General features: G+C 41.1%; 1 protein-coding gene across 1 annotated transcript in view; it reads left to right on the top strand.

Annotated features, from left to right (window-relative positions):
• The first annotated feature begins 15,809 nt into the window (after positions 1 to 15,809).
• Positions 15,810 to 20,765, top strand: part of LOC126199565 (ankyrin repeat and SAM domain-containing protein 1A-like) — a 131,009-nt gene continuing 126,053 nt past the window's right edge. Inside the window, exons 1-3 of the mRNA XM_049936487.1 lie at positions 15,810 to 15,855; positions 16,169 to 16,502; positions 17,800 to 17,809. Coding sequence (XP_049792444.1) covers positions 15,810 to 15,855; positions 16,169 to 16,502; positions 17,800 to 17,809 — 390 coding nt within the window. The remainder of the gene's footprint in view (positions 15,856 to 16,168; positions 16,503 to 17,799; positions 17,810 to 20,765) is intronic.

The raw sequence follows: 20,765 nt of genomic DNA, 5'->3' as shown, positions 1-20,765 counted from the left end.
TGCCACCTTTAGAATTTGAAAGAGAGTATTCCAGTCAACATTGTCAAAAGCTTTCTCTAAGTCTACAAATGCTAGAAACGTAGGTTTGCCTTTCCTGAATCTATTTTCTAAGATAAACTGTGGGGTCAGTATTGCCTCACGTGTTCGAACATTTCTGCGAAATCGAAACTGATCTTCCCCGAGGTCCGCTTCTACCAGTTTTTCCATTCGTCTGTAAAGAATTCGCGTTAGTATTTTGCAGCCATGACTTATTAAACTGATAGTTCGGTAATTTTCACATCTGTCAACACCTGCTTTCTTTGGGATTGGAATTATTATATTCTTTTTGAAGTCTGAGGGTATTTCGCCTGTCTCATACATCTTGCTCACCAGATGGTAGAGTTTTGTCAGGACTGGCTCTCCCAAGGCCGTCAGTAGTTCCAATGGAATGTTGTCTACTCCCGAGGCCTTGTTTCGACTCAGGTCTTTCAGTGCTCTGTCAAAATCTTCACGCAGTATCGTATCTCCCATTTCATCTTCATCTACATCCTCTTCCATTTCCATAATATTGTCCTCAAGTACATCGCCCTTGTATAGACCCTCTATATACTCCTTCCATCTTTCTGCTTTCCTTTCTTTGCTTAGAACTGGGTTTCCATCTGAGCTCTTGATATTCATACAAGTGGCTCTCTTTTCTCCAAAGGTCTCTTTAATTTTCCTGTAGGCAGTATCTACCTTACCCCTAGTGAGATAAGCCTCTACATCCTTACATTTTAACCGATATCGTAAGCAAATTAAACACTTGCTAATAATAGCTAATGAACTAACATTCTGCAAATACATCAGTATTATGTGGAAGCAGAGCACACCCTTAGTAAGAGGCATCAAATGAAATAGAACACTCATAACATCACGCGTCCGACAACGTCTTACTGTACCAAGAGCGATCACAATCACAGTTAACTAAGCGCTCTTAATAATTAGAGTACTTAACTGGATGTCGTGATGCTGGGGCGATTTTGCGAAGATGTCAGACCATTACTTCGCAAGACCATAACAGCGTGTTCCTCCAAGGAAGCGGGCACGTCCACAGCTCACGATGTTGCCGGAGAATGCACAGCGCCGGCCAACTCCCGCCGCCTCCAGTATAACCACGTGATAACCACCGACCGGCCTCAGGCACGCCGTCTTCGCTTCTGCCCGATAGCCAATCGCCGACTCTGGCACCGCCGCCTCTGTACTAGGAAATCGATCTTACTCATGTCAGAGATACTACTGGCTCCGGTCCTGCCACGGCTCAGATGTAACAGAACCTTGCGTGTGTAGCCACTTGAAGTGATCGTTACGACGTATTGTGCTGATTCGCAAATTAATACGCTTCTAGTGAGTTTCTGGTCCATCCCATCATATGCAGCGCCAGATGCTCTTTCCACTCCTCGGAGAAGAACAAGAGGTGAACTTTACAGAGTGGAGCTAGAAGAGTACATAATAAAGTCACTGAAGGTTGCGAACAGGAGAGCGAAAATAGTTGCCCCATCCTCTATTTTAGCTGATTAGAGGAACAGTGATGTACACAGGAGTTCCCTGTGAGAAGTATTTGGAATCTTGGTAGCCTGCCTAAATGCTATCCACTCTCCTGAACCCCCATTTACATCTAAAGCACCGACACGTTTTTCCGTTGATAAGGCGTCCTTGCATGTCGGAGTCGATCTCCGGGGTTCGATATGGACCACTTCTGGAATCACTGAGCTACCAGGTTCAAATTACCATTGTCAATCGGTGGATCTCTCATAAATTCCAAACATTTGTACGTAGATGTTCTTCCATCAAGGGTAGGTCCTAGTACCATTGCATGGAATATACACAAGTCTGTTCAAAAAGAAGAAATATTTTTCAAAAAGTATTGCTTCCAAACTACGGAAGATAGAAACACAATTACAACGTTCCTGGAAAGAGAAAAGTTCAAATTTTTATGCGTTTAATGTGAGCACCATAAGAAATTCTCTTAGCGCGTCTGATGCTATCTTAATGGCTCTGAGCACTATGGGACTTAACTGCTGAGGTCATTAGTCCCCTAGAACTTAGAACTACTTTAAACCTAACTAACCTAAGGACATCACACACATCCATGCCCGAGGCAGGATTCGAACCTGCGACCGTAGCGGTCGCGCGGTTCCAGACTATAGCGCCCAGAACCGCTCGGCCACTCTGGCCGGCTGCTATCTTAATGACACCATTTCAGGACACTGGGTTGTAAGAGGAAGGGCAGAAGACGAACGTAATCTCCGGTGGCCTTCCAGATCTCCGGAACTCACACCTTGTGAATTTTATCTGTGCGGTTACGTAAAAGACCGCGCTTTTATCTCCGTTATGCCTGACACTCTTAAAAGTCCGCGACATTTCATAGCTGAAGCTGTGAATTCGACAACGACAGACCAGGTGCTTCGTGTGTGGCAGGAAATGAGCCACCATTTTGATATTTGTAGTGTATGACACAGCGCTCGCATTGAATGCATAAAAATTTGAACTTTTCTCTCTCCAGGAACGTCGGAATCGTTTCCATCTTTTGTTGTTCGGAAGATATACACGGTGGTCCATTGATCGTGACCGGGCCAAATATCTCACGAAATAAGTGTCAAACGGAAAAACTACAAAAAACGAAACTTGTCTAGCTTGAAAGGGGAAACCAGATGGCGCTATGGTTAGCCCGCTAGATGGTGCTGCCATTGGTCAAACGGATTTCAACTGCGTTTTTTTAAATATGAACCCCCATTTTTATTACATATTCGTGTAGTACGTAAAGAAATATGAATGTTTTACTTGGACCACTTTTTTCGCTTTGTGATAGATGGCACTGTAATAGTCACAAACATATGGCTCACAATTTTAGACGAACTCTTGGTAACAGGTAGGTTTTTTAAATTAAAATACACAACGTAGGTACGTTTGAACATTTCATTTCGGTTGTTCCAATGTGATACATGTACCTTTGTGAACTTACCATTCTGAGAACGCATGCTGTTACAGCGTGATTACCTGTAAATACCACATTAATGCAGTAAGTGCTCAAAATGATGTCCGTCAACCTCAATGCATTTGGCAATACTTGTAACGACATTCCTCTCAACAGCGAGTAGTTCGCCCTCCGTAATGTTCGCACATGCATTGACAATGCGCTGAGGCACGTTGTCAGGCGTTGTCGGTGGATCATGATGGCAAATATCCTTCAACTTTCCCACAGAAAGAAATCCGGGGACGTCAGACCCGGTGAACGTGCGGGCCATGGCATGGTGCTTCGACGACCAATCCACCTATCATGAAATATGCTATTCAATACCACTTCAAACGCACGCGAGCTATGTGCCGGACATCCATCATGTTGGAAGTACATCGCCATTGTGTCATGCAGTGAAACATCTTGTAGTAACATCGGTAGAACATTACGTAGGAAATCAGCATACATTGCACCATTTAGATTACCATCGATAAAATGGGGCCAATTATCCTTCGTCCCATGATGCCGCACCATACAAAATGGTTCAAATGGCTCTGAGCACTATGGGACTCAACTACTGAGGTCAGTAGTCCCCTAGAACTTAGAACTAGTTAAACCTAACTAACCTAAGGACATCACAAACATCCATGCCCGAGGCAGGATTCCAACCTGCGACCGTAGCGGTCTTGCGGTTCCAGACTGCAGCGCCTTTAACCGCACGGCCACTTCGGCCGGCCCGCACCATACATTAACCCGCCAAGGTCGCTGGTGTACCACTTGTCGCAGCCATCGTGGATTTTCCGTTGCCCAGTAGTGCATATTATGCCAGTTTACGTTTCCGCTCTTGGTGAATGGCGCTTCGTCACTAAATACACTCCTGGAAATGGAAAAAAGAACACATTGACACCGGTGTGTCAGACCCACCATACTTGCTCCGGACACTGCGAGAGGGCTGTACAAGCAATGATCACACGCACGGCACAGCGGACACACCAGGAACCGCGGTGTTGGCCGTCGAATGGCGCTAGCTGCGCAGCATTTGTGCACCGCCGCCGTCAGTGTCAGCCAGTTTGCCGTGGCATACGGAGCTCCATCGCAGTCTTTAACACTGGTAGCATGCCGCGACAGCGTGGACGTGAACCGTATGTGCAGTTGACGGACTTTGAGCGAGGGCGTATAGTGGGCATGCGGGAGGCCGGGTGGACGTACCGCCGAATTGCTCAACACGTGGGGCGTGAGGTCTCCACAGTACATCGATGTTGTCGCCAGTGGTCGGCGGAAGGTGCACGTGCCCGTCGACCTGGGACCGGACCGCAGCGACGCACGGATGCACGCCAAGACCGTAGGATCCTACGCAGTGCCGTAGAGGACCGCACCGCCACTTCCCAGCAAATTAGGGACACTGTTGCTCCTGGGGTATCGGCGAGGACCATTCGCAACCGTCTCCATGAAGCTGGGCTACGGTCCCGCACACCGTTAGGCCGTCTTCCGCTCACGATCGTGCAGCCCGCCTCCAGTGGTGTCGCGACAGGCGTGAATGGAGGGACGAATGGAGACGTTTCGTCTTCAGCGATGAGAGTCGCTTCTGCCTTGGTGCCAATGATGGTCGTATGCGTTTTTGGCGCCGTGCAGGTGAGCGCCATAATCAGGACTGCATACGACCGAGGCACACAGGGCCAACACCCGGCATCATGGTGTGGGGAGCGATCTCCTACACTGGCCGTACACCACTGGTGATCTTCGAGAGGACATTGGATAGTTCACGGTACATCCAAACCGTCATCGAACCCATCGTTCTACCATTCCTAGACCGGCAAGGGAACTTGCTGTTCCAACAGGACAATGCACGTCCGCATGTATCCCGTGCCACCCAACGTGCTCTAGAAGGTGTAAGTCAACTACCCTGGCCAGCAAGATCTCCGGATCTGTCCCCCATTGAGCATGTTTGGGGCTGGATGAAGCGTCGTCTCACGCGGTCTGCACGTCCAGCACGAACGCTGGTCCAACCGAAGCGCCAGGTGGAAATGGCATGGCAAGCCGTTCCACATGACTACATCCAGCATCTCTACGATCGTCTCCATGGGAGAATAGCAGCCTGCATTGCTGCGAAAGGTGGATATACACTGTACTAGTGCCGACATTGTGCATGCTCTGTTGCCTGTGTCTATGTGCCTGTGGTTCTGTCAGTGTGATCATGTGATGTATCTGACCCCAGGAATGTGTCAATAAAGTTTCCCCTTCCTGGGACAATGAATTCACGGTGTTCTTATTTCAATTTCCAGGAGTGTAGAACGCGTGCAAAAAATCTGTCATCGTCCCGTAATTTGTCTTGATCCCAGTGGCAGAACTGTACACGACGTTCAAAGTCGTCGCCATGCAATTCCTGGTGCACAGGAATATGGTACGGGTGCAATCGATGTTGATGTAGCATTCTCAACACCGACGTTTTTGAGATTCCCGATTCTCGCGCAATTTGTCTGCTACCGATGTGCGGATTAGCCGCGACAGCAGTTAAAACTCCTACTTGGGCATCATCATTTGTTGCAGGTCGTGGTTGACGTTTCACATGTGGCTGAACACTTCCTGTTTCCTTAAATAACGTAACTATCCGGCGAACGGTCCGGACACTTGGATGATGTCGTCCAGGATACCGAACAGCATACATAGCACACGCTCGTTGGACAAAAAAAAAAAAAAAAAAAAAAAAAAAAAAAAAAAAAGAATGGCTCTGAGCACTATGGGACTTAACATCTAAGGTCATCAGTCCCCTAGAACTTAGAACTACTTAAACCGAACTAACCTAAGGACATCACACACATACATGCCCGAGGCAGGATTTGAACCTGCGACCTTAGCAGTCGCGCTGGCTCGTTGGACATTTTGATCACAATAGCCATACATCAACACGATATTGGTTAACGGTCCATTTTAACACGGGTAATGTATCACGTGGCAATTACTGTCCGCACTGGCGGAATGTTACGTGATACCACGTACCTATATGTTTGTGACTAATACAGCGCCATCTATTACAAAGTGAAACAAGTTGTCCAACTAAAACATTCATATTTCTTTACGTACTACACGAATATGTAATAAAAATGGGGGTTCCTATTTAAAAAAACGCAGTTGATATCAATTTGACCTATGGCAGCGCCATCCAGCGTGCTAACCATAGCGCCATCTGGTTTCCCCTTCAAGCTGGACGAGTTTCGTTCTTTGTAGTTTTTTCGTTTGATGCTTATTTCGTGACTTATTTGGCCCTGCCACTATCAATGGACCACCCTGGATACCTGACCCTTGCCAGTCAGACCGTGTCTACGATATCACTCTGTCCAGTGAGACTATTATTGTGATAAGAGTTGTAACGGAACATATTAAAGGCTTTACTTTAATGAAGTATGCGATCCCTTCCAAATTCAACGAGTTTAACGAGTATTTATGATTATAGAAAAGTTATTGTGTATGTTAACAATGATTGCACAACATGTCTCCATAAACAGTCAACCCATTAAATTATACTGAATAACTGACCCACACAAAAGTTAATATCACTTGATCACTGATACAGCAAATGTCATCATGTAAAAACACTAAGTTTATCTTAAATAATTAATATGAAGTACGAAAAATAGTGGCCAACTTACGTATTTTGGATCTCCTTAAATAAAAATCGCCCAGTGAAACCTATTTGTTCACTAGGAGCGTTTTCACTCAGTATTCACGTAATCAATCCTATTTTAGACGAAAACCTATGTAATTCTCCATAATTCACGTTACTTACTTATTTATGCAAATTAGAGAAGTCAGTTGACAAACTTCAAAAAAACTACCTTTTTATAACAAAGAATTATTCTGTCAAGTCAACAAATCTGTCTGTCATTTTAATAACATGTTAAATTAAGTCACTCGATGCAAATTAATAACTTTTCTGCACAAATTATGGTAACAGATGTATATGTGACTTATAAACTATATCTCTTTTTAGTAGTTCTTTGACAATGTTATAAATACAGAGCAGTCGGAGGCAGTCAGGGCAGTCGGGATGTCACTTTGGTGAAGTGTGTTTCTGTGTTATTGTTTGGCAAAACAAGTCAAAGAACATGTAAAGGAAGTACTACTTTGTGTTGTGTTATGGTCTTTGGTGGACAGTGGAATCAATATAGCCACCAAAGTAATAAATGTTTGATGTTTACATACGTGTTGGTTTCGCTCGTTCTTTATCATCAAAAGCACATGAAAAACACGGAACCTCATGTGTTTACCCTAGACAACCAAATTTAGAGCCAGCATCAGCAACGAGACACCGCAGCGATCCAGCAAGCAGCAGCGATTACTACAATACAATATTTTGTAATGGCGCCAACCTAACATCAAGTGCTAACAAGCTCCGTAAATGGGAGTGAAATAGTGCGTTTATCAGCAATTAGCAAAAGATATCTACGACGACTTGTGGCGGTCCATTTACAAAAGTGGGGGCTCGTCCGGGATCTTTAAGTGCATCGATGATAATAGTGCAGCGATAAATTTCGTAAGTGCTTAGCATTCCAAAAAAATTTTTATTTGTGCATTGTGGCAACAGTGAAAATATGTCAAAAATAAATAAATAAAGTGTGATTGTGCGACTACGAAAAAGTATCATCACACCGCTCGGAAGATTAACGCCTGGATTATGTCAATGGATTTCATCAATCAAGACTTCTGCTTCAATAAAACCGAATATAAGTGAAGAAAGCCAACAAGAACACCGACCACGACATCATAGCATATACATAAAGCAAGGTATTTTGTTGTTGTTGTCATTTACAAAATCAATAGTGAACATGTCTCTACCTAAGAGTGATGAGATCGTAGGAAATGTATAAATTGAACCAGGGGGTGGCGAACAATTAAACTTAACAGAGTGGCTAGCAGGGTTTGCAACTCAAATAAGCTCGCAACTTAAACAATCAAGTGAACAAGTAAGTTTGAAACTTGAAGAAAACACAGATAGACTGAATAAGTTAAGTTTGGATTTTGATCTATTAAGTACTCATCTCAATGAGAAGTGTGAGGAAATTAAAACTACCCTCAGTAATAACACTAGCGAACAGTTGATACACTTCAGAAAAGAATTTCAAGTTAAAGTTGAAAGTTTAAATGAAAACATACAAGCTAACACAGACAGCATTGCTGTCATCTACAACAGAGTAGATGCTGAAGCTAAAAGATTAGATCAAAGAATAGACAAAACATCAGAAGACCTTAAACAAGAATACAACCTGTACACCACTAATGTAGATACAAAAGTAGAAAATATGCACACTAAATATTCACAATTGGAAGATGCATTGATGTCCAAACAAACGATTTACAATCAAAATACAATGTATGGGCACATCCAAGTGAAATGCTTTCCTGGTGAAAATCTGCACCCTATTGACTTTATTCACCAATGTAAGGATATGTTTGTTGTAGGAATGTCAGATAACCTAAAAATTAAGTTAGTAAAACGGTTTCTAGAAGGGGAGGCCCTATCCTGGGCAAATGAGAATAATGATTCTTGGAATACTTTTGAAGAGTTTGAAGCTAAATTTATTTGCAAATTTTGGTCACAATCCATACAAGCCAGATTAAAGTCAGAATTTCTAAATGGACCAGTGTATGGAGGGAAAGTAGGGGGAATGCAAAAATTTTGCAGAGATCAACTGAAAAAACTTGCTCATTTAAATAACTCTTTTGATATTATGACACAAATTGATGTTTTAAAAAGAAGATTACCAGAGAGACTGCAGTGGGAATTGGTCCATGGACCAGACGATTCAATGGAAGAGTTCCTGAAATTTGTAGATAGATTAGATAGGGCCTTGGAAAGAGAAAGTAACCAAAGTTTTGGCTCTGGCAACAACCAGTATGGGGGGTGGAACAGGAATGTAAATAGAGATTATTATGGGAGGAGAGACTTTGAAAATTCTGGAAATAATGCTCCAAATAGGAGAGATAGGAGATATGAAAATGATTTCAGAAACAATACACAGGAGGGAGGATGGAGGAGAGATAACAGGAATGATAGAAATAGGTATTGGGGAAGAGAACAAGAGAGAAGGGGGTTTCTTGAAACTAGTGAACAAAACGACAACTACAAACGGACAGACCGAGGAAACCAGCCGGGAAACGGTGGACAGTCCCACTAGATGTCCGTAGTTTTGGGGCTAGACAATATTATGACAGGACAACACATAACCGAAACTGGAAAAGGAGAGGATACAATATAAAGAGTAAATACCATGAAAATACTGATGTTGTTAGAATGAATAAATTAGAATTTAATAAAAGGTTTTGGGATACTATGAGTAAAAGTGATACAGTTAATAAAAACTGTGTTCAAGCACAGGTAGTTAGTGAAAGTGCAGAAGTTGAAGGTATTGCAGAGTTCCATAGTTGGGCTGAAAAGGATACTGGTGTGATTAACAAGTCAGACACACCACAAGTAGAATCTATCTTGGGGGGTTTATTTGATAAGAAGGGGGATGACGATGTGTTTAATGGAGCCAAAGACTCAATTGCTGAGATTCAGATACATAGGGGGGAAACTGAAGATGGGGTTGTTGTTGTTGAGGAGGAGGAAGAAGTAATAGAGGGACATTTAAATAATGATCCTAAATCAAGTGATGTTATTGATGAGAGTGTAGAGGAAGAAATAAAAGTATTTGTAGAATTGAAAAGTGATGATGAGATAAAGGTAAGTGATGTGACAAACATGGGTAATAATGAGGTTAATTTAAGTGAAATGCAGACTAGGGAATGTGTATCTGAGGACAAGCTATTGCCTATTGGGAACTATGAAATGCTAATCTATGAGAATGGTAATAAGAATAATATTAAAGAAAATATAAAGGGATGGAATGTAAATGTGTGTTTTCAAGAAAAAAGGGAAAAGTTTTTAGAAGTTTTGTGGAACAACTATGGAAACTGTATAAACAAAGATGCCTTTTGGAAAGAATTAGCAAAGGTAAGTGCAACCTTGTATCCTATATGGTGGATAAAAATCCGTAGTGGACTTTATAAAAAAGGGGGTGAAAACAGTAGGTTGTTAAGTGACAACACAATGTTAAAAGGAACAGATGAAAACAAAGGTTTATGTTTAAATGTCAATGCTTTGCAAACAGAGAGGGATGTGTCTAAGTGTAGGAAAGAGACATTAGACTTAGGGACCAAAGAAATTGAAAATGATCTATTGTTTGAAAATACTGAAATAGACAAAGATGTTGAGCTAGGTTGTCCATATGTTAAAGTAAACATTGACGAGTGGGAAGGGAGAGTGTTAGTAGACACAGGAAGTCCTGTTTCTGCCATCACTTCTAGACTTAGAGATAAGCTCAGAAATTCTCAACATTTTCCCGAGATGCCAGTTGTTGGATTAAAAGTGAAAGGAGCTACAGGCAGAGCCAGCAAGGTAGTTAAGAAACAAGTGTTACTTACTTTTAAAATCGATAACCTAAATTTTGAACATGGATGCTTAGTAGTAGATGACCTGAATGAAAATTTCATTTTAGGTATGGATTGGATATTAAAAGTGAATGCAGAGTTTAATTTTACAGCAAAACAAATGTGTATTATAGAACCTGTTACACAACAAAGCTGTGTAGTGAATTTGTTAATTTTAAACTGTGGTGACAGCTGTAATCACATTCAATCAGTGTATCATGAAAAGGAGGATGTTTATTACCTGGATGAGAACTTAGAGGAAGATGCAGAGGGTCAAGAGTTTGAGAAGTTAGTAGAGAAAAAACTGGGGGAAGCTGAATGCCTAAATATTACACAGAAGGAAAAATTAAAAGAGTTATTACGGAAATTCCAAGATGTGTTTGATGATAGACCTGATAGAGTGAAATATTATCAATGTAAATTACAGTTGAAACCGCATGAGCCTTTCTTTATAAAACCATATGGAATACCATTTGCAAAAAGAAGACGCTGTGGAAAAAGAAATACAAAAAATGGAAAATTGGGAAGTTATAGAAAGAAGTTGCAGTGCCTACAACAACCCGTTGGTCATTGTAAAAAAGGGAGACAATAGCGTTAGGATTGTATTAGACTCCAGACATCTGAACAAGTATCTCATCAGAGAGAATGACCACCCAGAAAGTATAGATGAGCTGTTAGGTAAATTTGAGTGTGTCAAACATATGACAAGCCTAGATCTCACCGCTGGTTTTCATCAAGTTGAACTTAGTCCTGATTCGAGAAAATATACAGCCTTTTTATATAATGGTAAATGTTATCAGTATACAGTCGTACCATTTGGTCTCAATGTATCAGTTGCGGAATTCATCAGAGCATTAGATTTTGTACTTGGTCATGAAACTAGTTCAAAATTAACCATTTATGTAGATGACATTTTAATCACTGGGAAAACTTGGGAAGAACACCTTGAACTATTAAGGGAAGTATTTATGAAACTCAGAAAGGGAGGAATGACATTAAAATTAGAAAAATGTAAATTTGGGCTAGAGGAGTTAAAATTTTTGGGACACATAATTACAGAACAAGGGATTTTGCCAGACAAAGACAAAATAAAAGCCATAGAAAATTTTCCAACACCTAGAAACAAGAAACAACTCAAATCATTTTTCGGCTTCACAGGGTTTTACAGAAAATTCATCAGTAATCAAGCATTAAATGCAGTTTGTTTGTACAACTTACTTAAGAAAAACGTAGTGTGGGATTGGACACCAGAATGTGAAGATGCTTTTAACAAAATCAAATCTCAGCTATGTAACAGCCAACTTCTACATAGACCAGACATGTCAAGTCCTTTCTGGCTAGCTACTGACAGCAGCGATGCAGGGTTAGGAGTACATTTATTTCAAGAAAAGGAAGTAAATGGAAAAATGGAACACCGAACAATCGCATTTGCCAGCAGAATTCTTCAAAAACATGAAAAACACTACACAGTGACAGAAAAGGAATTACTAGCTATACATTGGGGTTTTACAAAATTTAGAAATTACCTCTTGGGACATAAAGTAATAGTACAGACAGACCACAAAGCATTAAGCTATCTCCAAGAGTGCAGGTTATACCATAACAGACTCACCAGATGGGCCATGTTTCTCCAGCAGTTTGATTACGAAGTGAGGTACATTCAGGGAAAACAAAATGTGGTAGCAGACGCTTTATCAAGACTACCTTTGGGAAGTGATTTGGAGGGAAGTAGTGGGGAGGATGAGAGAATTTTCAAAATTATGTATCTAAAGGGCATTAAAGAGGAAAAGGAAATACAAAAAATCTGTAACGACATTAGGAGGTTTCAGAACCACGATGAGAACTGGAAACTAGTCAAAAGTTACATAGGAAAAACTGGAGGAGAAAAGGTAGAAGCATATTATAAAGTACACAAGGGGATACTATTCAGAAGACCTAAACCGGATTTAGACTATTGGAAACTATGTTGGCCTGAGCAACAAATTGATACGCTCATTACTTATGTACATGAAAGCTTTGGCCACTGTGGCACCACTAAGTGTATTCAGAAAATACAGGAGAACATTTATTTTTACAACATTAGCAGAAGAGTAAAGAAAAGGTTATCAACATGTGACAGATGTCAGAGGGTAAAAGTGACTAACCAAACAACCAGGGGAATAATGCAGAACATATTACCCACAAATAAACTCGATCTCGTTGCAACTGACATCTACGGACCATTACCCAAGACAAGGGGGGGTTACAGTTATATTTATGTCATGGTAGACATCTTCTCCAAATTTATAAAGCTTTATCCCTTGAGGAAAGCTACCAGCAAACAGATAGTTTCAAAAATTACAAGTAATTATTTCAACACTGTGGGAAAACCTAAGGCAATACTTTCAGACAATGGGTCTCAGTTCACCTCTAAATACTGGAAAACTTTTATTGAAGACACGGGAATTAAACACATTTTAATATCTGCTTACCACCCGTCAAGCAACCCGGCTGAGAGATACATGAGAGAAATTGGAAGACTGTGCAGAACCTACTGTAGCCAGAACCACACTAATTGGTTAGAGTACATAAATAGTTTTGAAGAAATAATGAACAGCTTACAGCACTCTTCCACTGGATTTTCCCCACACGAAATAATGTACAACCAATACCCCGCTAGTTTCTTCACTGAAAACATAGAGTATCCACCTTGCAAAATTATGTCACCCCAAGAAAGAGAAGACTGTGTACGGGAAACCATGAAAAAACAAGGGGAATTGAGAAAAAGGCGACATGCAGCCAAAGGAAAAGCTACGCAGTTCAAACCTGGGGACCTTGTACTCGTCAAGACACAAGAGAAATCAAAATTATTGTCCGCTGAACTTAAAAAGTTTTTTGATATATACATTGGTCCATTTGAAATAAAAGAAAGCCCACATCCTAATGCGTATAGACTTATCTTCCCCAGATCAAGAAGGTTATTTGGATTAAGAAACATCACTGAATTGAAACCATATAAACATGATTAAGCACATTTCCCTGTTTAAATACAGTTACTTACCCATTTTCCATAAAGCATGTGATCAGCAAAGATTTTTACTGGATGTGTCAAGTAGCAACTACCACTCATACTACAGACCGTGGAAAAGTTCCAGATTTCTGAGAGAATGTTTTTATATTTTTATTGTCACCATTGAATATTAAATATTGTGATATCTTCTTTACTTGCAATGGGCAAGAAGGTGACCAACATTTATTACTTTCTTTTTGTATTGTTGAATATGGGACATACTTGCACCAAATATAAAAGACAATGAAAAAATTGTTGTGCAAGACAACATCATTTTGTTACTATTCTTTTTTTAGGCATAAGATTTGTGTACAATTTTCTACAGCTAATCAGATGTTCACCAAGTTTGATGTTTGTGTTATGTTGTGACCAATTTAAGTGTCCAATTTTAGTATTCATATGTTCTTGTACTATCTTGAATATGTGTCTCAATGGGAGACAAGTTTTTTTTTTTTAAATATTTTCTTTTTTTTTAAAGGCATATTATATTCATACATGTGACTTCTCTAGTGTTTGTGTTTATATATCATGTCCATACTTATAATTATGTTCTTTGTTTTCATTTTCTTTATGTGGCTCAAAAAGAGCAGACAGGTGGAATATTTTCCTATGGACATCTGACCTGTCCATCTATGTAATATATTTATGTTCCTTCTATTATCTTGACTAATCTGTGACGCAATGAGAGCTGACTTTGAAATAATTTACATATTTATTTTTTATATATCTTAAAATCGCATGTGATATATTTGTGTCTGTTTTTGATCATTTTCCATGTGGCTCACTGGGAGCAAAGCTTAACAATTTTTTTACTTTCATATATTACTAAATAATTTTATTATGCTGTCATACTGATTGACATAACACAAAGTGCATTTGAAACAACACAACTAAAATATTTTCAGGAAAAAGTCATTTTGAAACGGTGTAACGGTTGTTGTATACATACACATTATGCATAGTAATTGACACATTTGTCCTAGTCGGCTAATATCATTAACATTCTGTAAATGATATTACCCGAGGGGGGTATTGTAACGGAACATATTAAAGGCTTTACTTTAATGAAGTATGCGATCCCTTCCAAATTCAACGAGTTTAACGAGTATTTATGATTATAGAAAAGTTATTGTGTATGTTAACAATGATTGCACAACATGTCTCCATAAACAGTCAACCCATTAAATTATACTGAATAACTGACCCACACAAAAGTTAATATCACTTGATCACTGATACAGCAAATGTCATCATGTAAAAACACTAAGTTTATCTTAAATAATTAATATGAAGTACGAAAAATAGTGGCCAACTTACGTATTTTGGATCTCCTTAAATAAAAATCGCCCAGTGAAACCTATTTGTTCACTAGGAGCGTTTTCACTCAGTATTCACGTAATCAATCCTATTTTAGACGAAAACCTATGTAATTCTCCATAATTCACGTTACTTACTTATTTATGCAAATTAGAGAAGTCAGTTGACAAACTTCAAAAAAACTACCTTTTTATAACAAAGAATTATTCTGTCAAGTCAACAAATCTGTCTGTCATTTTAATAACATGTTAAATTAAGTCACTCGATGCAAATTAATAACTTTTCTGCACAAATTATGGTAACAGATGTATATGTGACTTATAAACTATATCTCTTTTTAGTAGTTCTTTGACAATGTTATAAATACAGAGCAGTCGGAGGCAGTCAGGGCAGTCGGGATGTCACTTTGGTGAAGTGTGTTTCTGTGTTATTGTTTGGCAAAACAAGTCAAAGAACATGTAAAGGAAGTACTACTTTGTGTTGTGTTATGGTCTTTGGTGGACAGTGGAATCAATATGGCCACCAAAGTAATAAATGTTTGATGTTTACGTACGTGTTGGTTTCGCTCGTTCTTTATCATCAAAAGCACATGAAAAACACGGAACCTCATGTGTTTACCCTAGACAACCAAATTTAGAGCCAGCATCAGCAACGAGACACCGCAGCGATCCAGCAAGCAGCAGCGATTACTACAATACAATATTTTGTAATGGCGCCAACCTAACATCAAGTGCTAACAAGCTCCGTAAATGGGAGTGAAATAGTGCGTTTATCAGCAATTAGCAAAAGATATCTACGACGACTTGTGGCGGTCCATTTACAGAGTGTACTTCTATCACCGTTTGATTAATTTTAGGCAATCGGACTGTTTAATTAGTAGCAGAACTCGCAGAACTCACGTTGGTTTCCTTTTTTCTGACGATATAAATTACAGATTTTGTTGTGTAAGAACACTTCACGGCATAAAAATGTTTCTTCATTATTTTTAATGGTTACTAAACAATGCGTGCATCTTTGAAACATTTCCACACGTTTGCAGCTCCCAAAGGTAAGGTTAGTGGTCACCCCTGCCGCACAACTGGCGCAGCGGTAAGACGCTGGACGTGTTCAGGACGACGGCACGGCAATACAGATCGCCGTCCGACCATGAAGATTTAGGTTTTCAGTGATATCCCTAAGTCGCCTAAGGTGAATTCTGGGATGGTTCCTTCGAAAGGGCTCGGCCGATTTCCTTCTTCAACCCGATCTTGTGCTCCATATTTTGATGTCCTCCCTACAAAGCCCCCTATAGCGAGGGAGATTTCTTGCAGGTGTTTCGCGGCACGGCAGGACCGCGTTGACGAGGGGCTGTCGTGTTGCAGGGCTGTACAAGGGCTCGACGGCGCAGGGCGTAGAGTGCGGGACGCGCGCCGAGCGGCCGCGGACGCTCCGCCGCCTGCGCAGCGTGTACGAGGGAGGCGGCGCCGGAGGCGGCTCCGGGGGCGCCGCGGACGCCGGGGCCACCACCAACGGCCGCGCCTCTGGCGAAGACGCTGACAAGCCCAGTGCCGGCACGCTGTCCATCTTGAGCCCGTTCGACGAGCAGGAGGAGTGGGCTAAGATCTCGGAGATCATGGCCTCGTTTGGCACCGGGCTCGTCCGCGAGTCCGTCTTCGTCAGCGATCTCGAGAAGGAGTTTCAGAGCAGGCTCGGTGAGTTGGCCGCGCCAATTACTCCCACGTTCCGTCTTCTGCTCCAGGCAGCACTCCACTTTGCACCCATTACGTATTTCTTATTATGGAGACAGAAACACTGGTCAAAAACTGGCGACGAGATGTGGGACAAAGGGGGCAAATAACACGAGATTTCAGTTTAACTCCGGTCTATGACGTATCACTCGCAAGTCATAATTCTTTGGTGAGACGAATACCGCTGATGTCCATCTCTTGTAGGATCCTAGACAATCTTGTAGGCCAAAAATTGCGACATTCCTGGTGAAACGTACAAGTAACAGAGGTTAATCTCTTACGTCCCTTCTACGACGAGGTCATCGGAGAAGGACACGAGCTGGGGTTTGGGAAGAAATCGGCCATGCCCTACCAAAGGAACCATACAGGCATTCATCTTAAGCGATTTAGGGAAATCACTGAAAACCTAAATCTGGACGGGGATCTGAACTACGTCTTCCCAAACACGAGTTCAATATCTTACCAAAGCGTTTGTGTTGTCTGGGAAAAGTTGTGGCAGGTGCTTGCCACATCACATCTAATAGCACTGATCAGAACTCTATACAATAATCACCTTGCAACTGTGAAGACAGGTGCCGTCACGTCAGATTTCTTCAGCGTGTCTGAAGGTGCCAGACAAGGTCCTGCACTGTCCACTCACCTGTACAACATCTATGCCGACCATATCATTAGGAATTTTGATGATTGGACTAAAGGCATCTCAGGTGGAATATTAACAACCTCCTGTTGTAGCCAGCAGCGAAGAAGAACTTACGCAACTACTGACAAAAGTCAAGAACTTTAGTCTGTCATATGGATTAGAAATCAATGTCAGCGAGTCCAAACTCCTCGGAGGAGGACCGGTCCAACTCACAGGTCAATGAAAGGAACTGAAAGTCGTACATTTTTTCATCTGTATTGGATCAATCACTTGCGACACGGTAAGTTGTGAAGATGAGATAAGAAGTTGAACTGCAGGGAGAATAGCTATGAAGCAACTCACCAAGGTCTGACAGAATTTCGCGATGACAAACAGTACAAAGATCTTGGCAGTTGTGACACTCGTATTTTCCATCTTCTTTTACGGTTGTTAACAAGGATCCTCAAAGCCAGAGACAAGAAGTATTGACGCATTTGAGCTTTGATGCTGGTGTAGGCTGCTGTGGATAAAATGGACCGAAAGAAGAAATGGAAGGAAACATCGAGGGCACAACCCAAAGGGAAGAGCACCCAACTGGTGGATGGATCAAATCAAGAAGGTCCCTAGACTCCTGATAGGATTCAAGTACAACATCAGTGATAAAGAACTGGAGTACGTGTCTATGTGATACGAAATGAGACGCACACGTATTAGGGAAGCCGAATGGAATGCACCTGTAGAAGTAATCGAATATAAGACGCCAATCTACAAATTCTAGAAATTTATTTCAATTTTTTGGAATGCAGGTAAAGCTGACAGCAGACCGAAAAGATTCAGACCAGCGCTGCTTCTATCCTATCAGGTCAGCGTACCCCTTACGAGAGTCAAACAGTGATGATAGCCAAAATAAAATGGGAATCTCTGGAAGATATTCGATGTAGTTCTCGCGAAGCCTCATGTGTTGAATTTAGAGAAACTCTATTTGAAGAGAACCGTGCGAGCATTATGCTGACACCAACGTAAATATCGCTTAGGAATCATAAGACTAAGAGAGATTAAAACGCGTACGGAGGCATATAGAAACTTACGTTTCTCTTGCTCAATACGCGACTGAAATAAGACATAAAAACCATAGTACAGGAGTGAAATACTATCCACCAATGATTTGCGCGTAATTTTGTTACTGAAAATTTTAAAATGTTCCAAGACGTCCAGTTTTCGGCTTTTGTTTTGTTTACGTTGGATCCTCAGGTCGTTGTCAACATTATCAACGGTATGTGGACATCGTAGACAATTAGAAATTTTCAGATACAAAATTACATACCGAATCACATCTATACAAGATAGCGAATACGCTGCAATTCTCAGTGCCTCCGATGAACTTATTTCGTATTATCTTCTGTTGTCCCGTCAAATACGTCTTCTCCCCAAGAATATGTTAAATTATTCTCTTTTCATTATGATTTACGTAATCTTTAGAAGCAGTAATAAACATATTCTTAGAGAGCAATTTTGTTTCTCAATGCATGATATTTATAGAATAGAACTACTGTAAGCAAGTGTCTATAGCCACACAGGATGTTTATTTTTTTATGCCGATACCTCAGTTCGTTGACGATACATTTGCAATGAAATCAAACAACTTAGAGAAATTTCACCATATGTCATCCGTTATTATTATTATTATTATTATTATTATTACCATCGTGTGCATCGATTACAACAACAAATCCAATGCAGATTTGACAAAGAAATACACATGTGCAACCGCTTATAAAGATTAAATAACCCAGACTACACATGAGAGTCAATCCATTGGAACATCTCGGATGCTCCATGTAGATTCTTGATGCCAATAGAGAATCGTCTTTTAGGACACTCAGTTACAATTTGACTCATTCTCTGAATACCGCCGCAGTCACATGGACTGTCAGTACAAAATTTCCACTTTTGCATGTTATATTTGCAGGAACCTTCTCTAGTCTGGTTAAGCTGCACCCACACCTCCCTAGGATGATGAAAGCCTGGAACTTCAACATTTGGGTTATCAATAAATTCATTGTACAGCGTCTTCGTGGCTTGCAACTCACGTTTCCATTCAGTGTCACTGTTGAACCCAGTGGAGAGCATTTGGACTCCTTCTTCGTCATTTTCGTCTCTTTGAGGCGTTTCCTAGGTAGCGAGAGTTAATTTTCGTGAAGCAAGATTGACTCATTTTTAGAAACTTGCTAGCGAAAGTTATAGAGACCCGCCTCTCGACGAAGTCTTAACTCTACGGTTGTTCGATAGTACTGGCAGCAAATACATAGGTGTAAATCTGACTCTGTCACTAATGGTTCTCATAGTGACATTCAAATGAACATCAACTTTCTTCTACGGAGTCAAACTTGTGCACAGTATTCTACTGCAATGTATAGCAGCGCAAAGGATGCTCCACCGAAAACTGATGTACTCGTATTTGCTCCCCATGTGCTACTTACCTCCCCATGTCCTACCTGCCAGCGTCCTCACGAGGTTCATTCGACCGCACCACCCTTCAGATATAGTGGTAAAATGGCCCACTGGATAGTCCTTGGAAACCTGAACACAGATCAAGCATGAAAACAGGAAGAAGATGTACTGAACAGTGGAAAAAATAAGCAAAACAAACTGTGGACGGTTCTAGATCAACATGTGCAACTTTGAGCGACTCTGAATGACCGTACCGGCGTGGTCACGCGGTCACGGTGTTGAACTGTAAGACGGGAGATCCGGGTTCAAATCTCCCTCATATCCAACCTTCTGTCTTTTCACAAAATTATGAACTGTCCGTCCGGCCATCGACGTGTCTGTTTGCGACATTCAAATTTATGTCGATATCGTGGTGTACCGTCCGTTGGCAACAGCTACCTCTAACAGTTGGACCTCCAGAGGTACATACCTCCTATTTTTCTTCCGCAAGTACCACATGTTACACCTGTAGGGTTCCGTTTTGGAAGTTTTGAGTCTTGAATTTCTTCGTTATCACATAATTCACACCCACTCGTTTCTTGTTTTCATTTCTATTAGAGGTCTATGAGGCATGTCGCCAGCTGTCACTATTCATCACATTTACCTGTGACAGTAATATATTCTTATCACATGATTCATATGCTAAACCAGTGTATAGTATGCCGCCATGACTACAGACGGAGAACAGACACATCAATGACCGGATGGACAGTTCATAAATTTGTGAAAAGAAAAAGGGTGCCCGAGGAAGGTTTGAACACATATCTCCCTTTTTTGCAGTCCAACACCGCGACCACGCAAACACGACGTCGCGGTTCTAGCGAGTCGCTCGATGTTGCACATTCTATGATTCTATGTTGCTTCTTTCTCACAGTTCAGCGCACATTTTTCTTGTTTCCATGCTTTATCTGCATTCGGTTTCTGACGGCTATCCACAAGGCCATTTTACCACTAAATCTGAGGGCGTTGCAATGGGAAGTTTCCCTTGTTAGCTGTGTTGGAAAGGTGTTTATGATACGTCATCCTAGTGTGATACAGATTATCGCAATATGCAGGAATTTTCTAATACTGTAGGATTTTTTTTTTCTCATACGGTTTCCTCATTATATAACAACATAAAAT

The sequence above is a fragment of the Schistocerca nitens genome, chromosome 8, assembly GCF_023898315.1.
Source record: "Schistocerca nitens isolate TAMUIC-IGC-003100 chromosome 8, iqSchNite1.1, whole genome shotgun sequence".
Taxonomy (NCBI): Eukaryota; Metazoa; Arthropoda; class Insecta; order Orthoptera; family Acrididae; genus Schistocerca; species Schistocerca nitens.
Note: the sequence above shows the minus strand (reverse complement) of the source record. Positions and strands in the feature narration are given on the sequence as shown.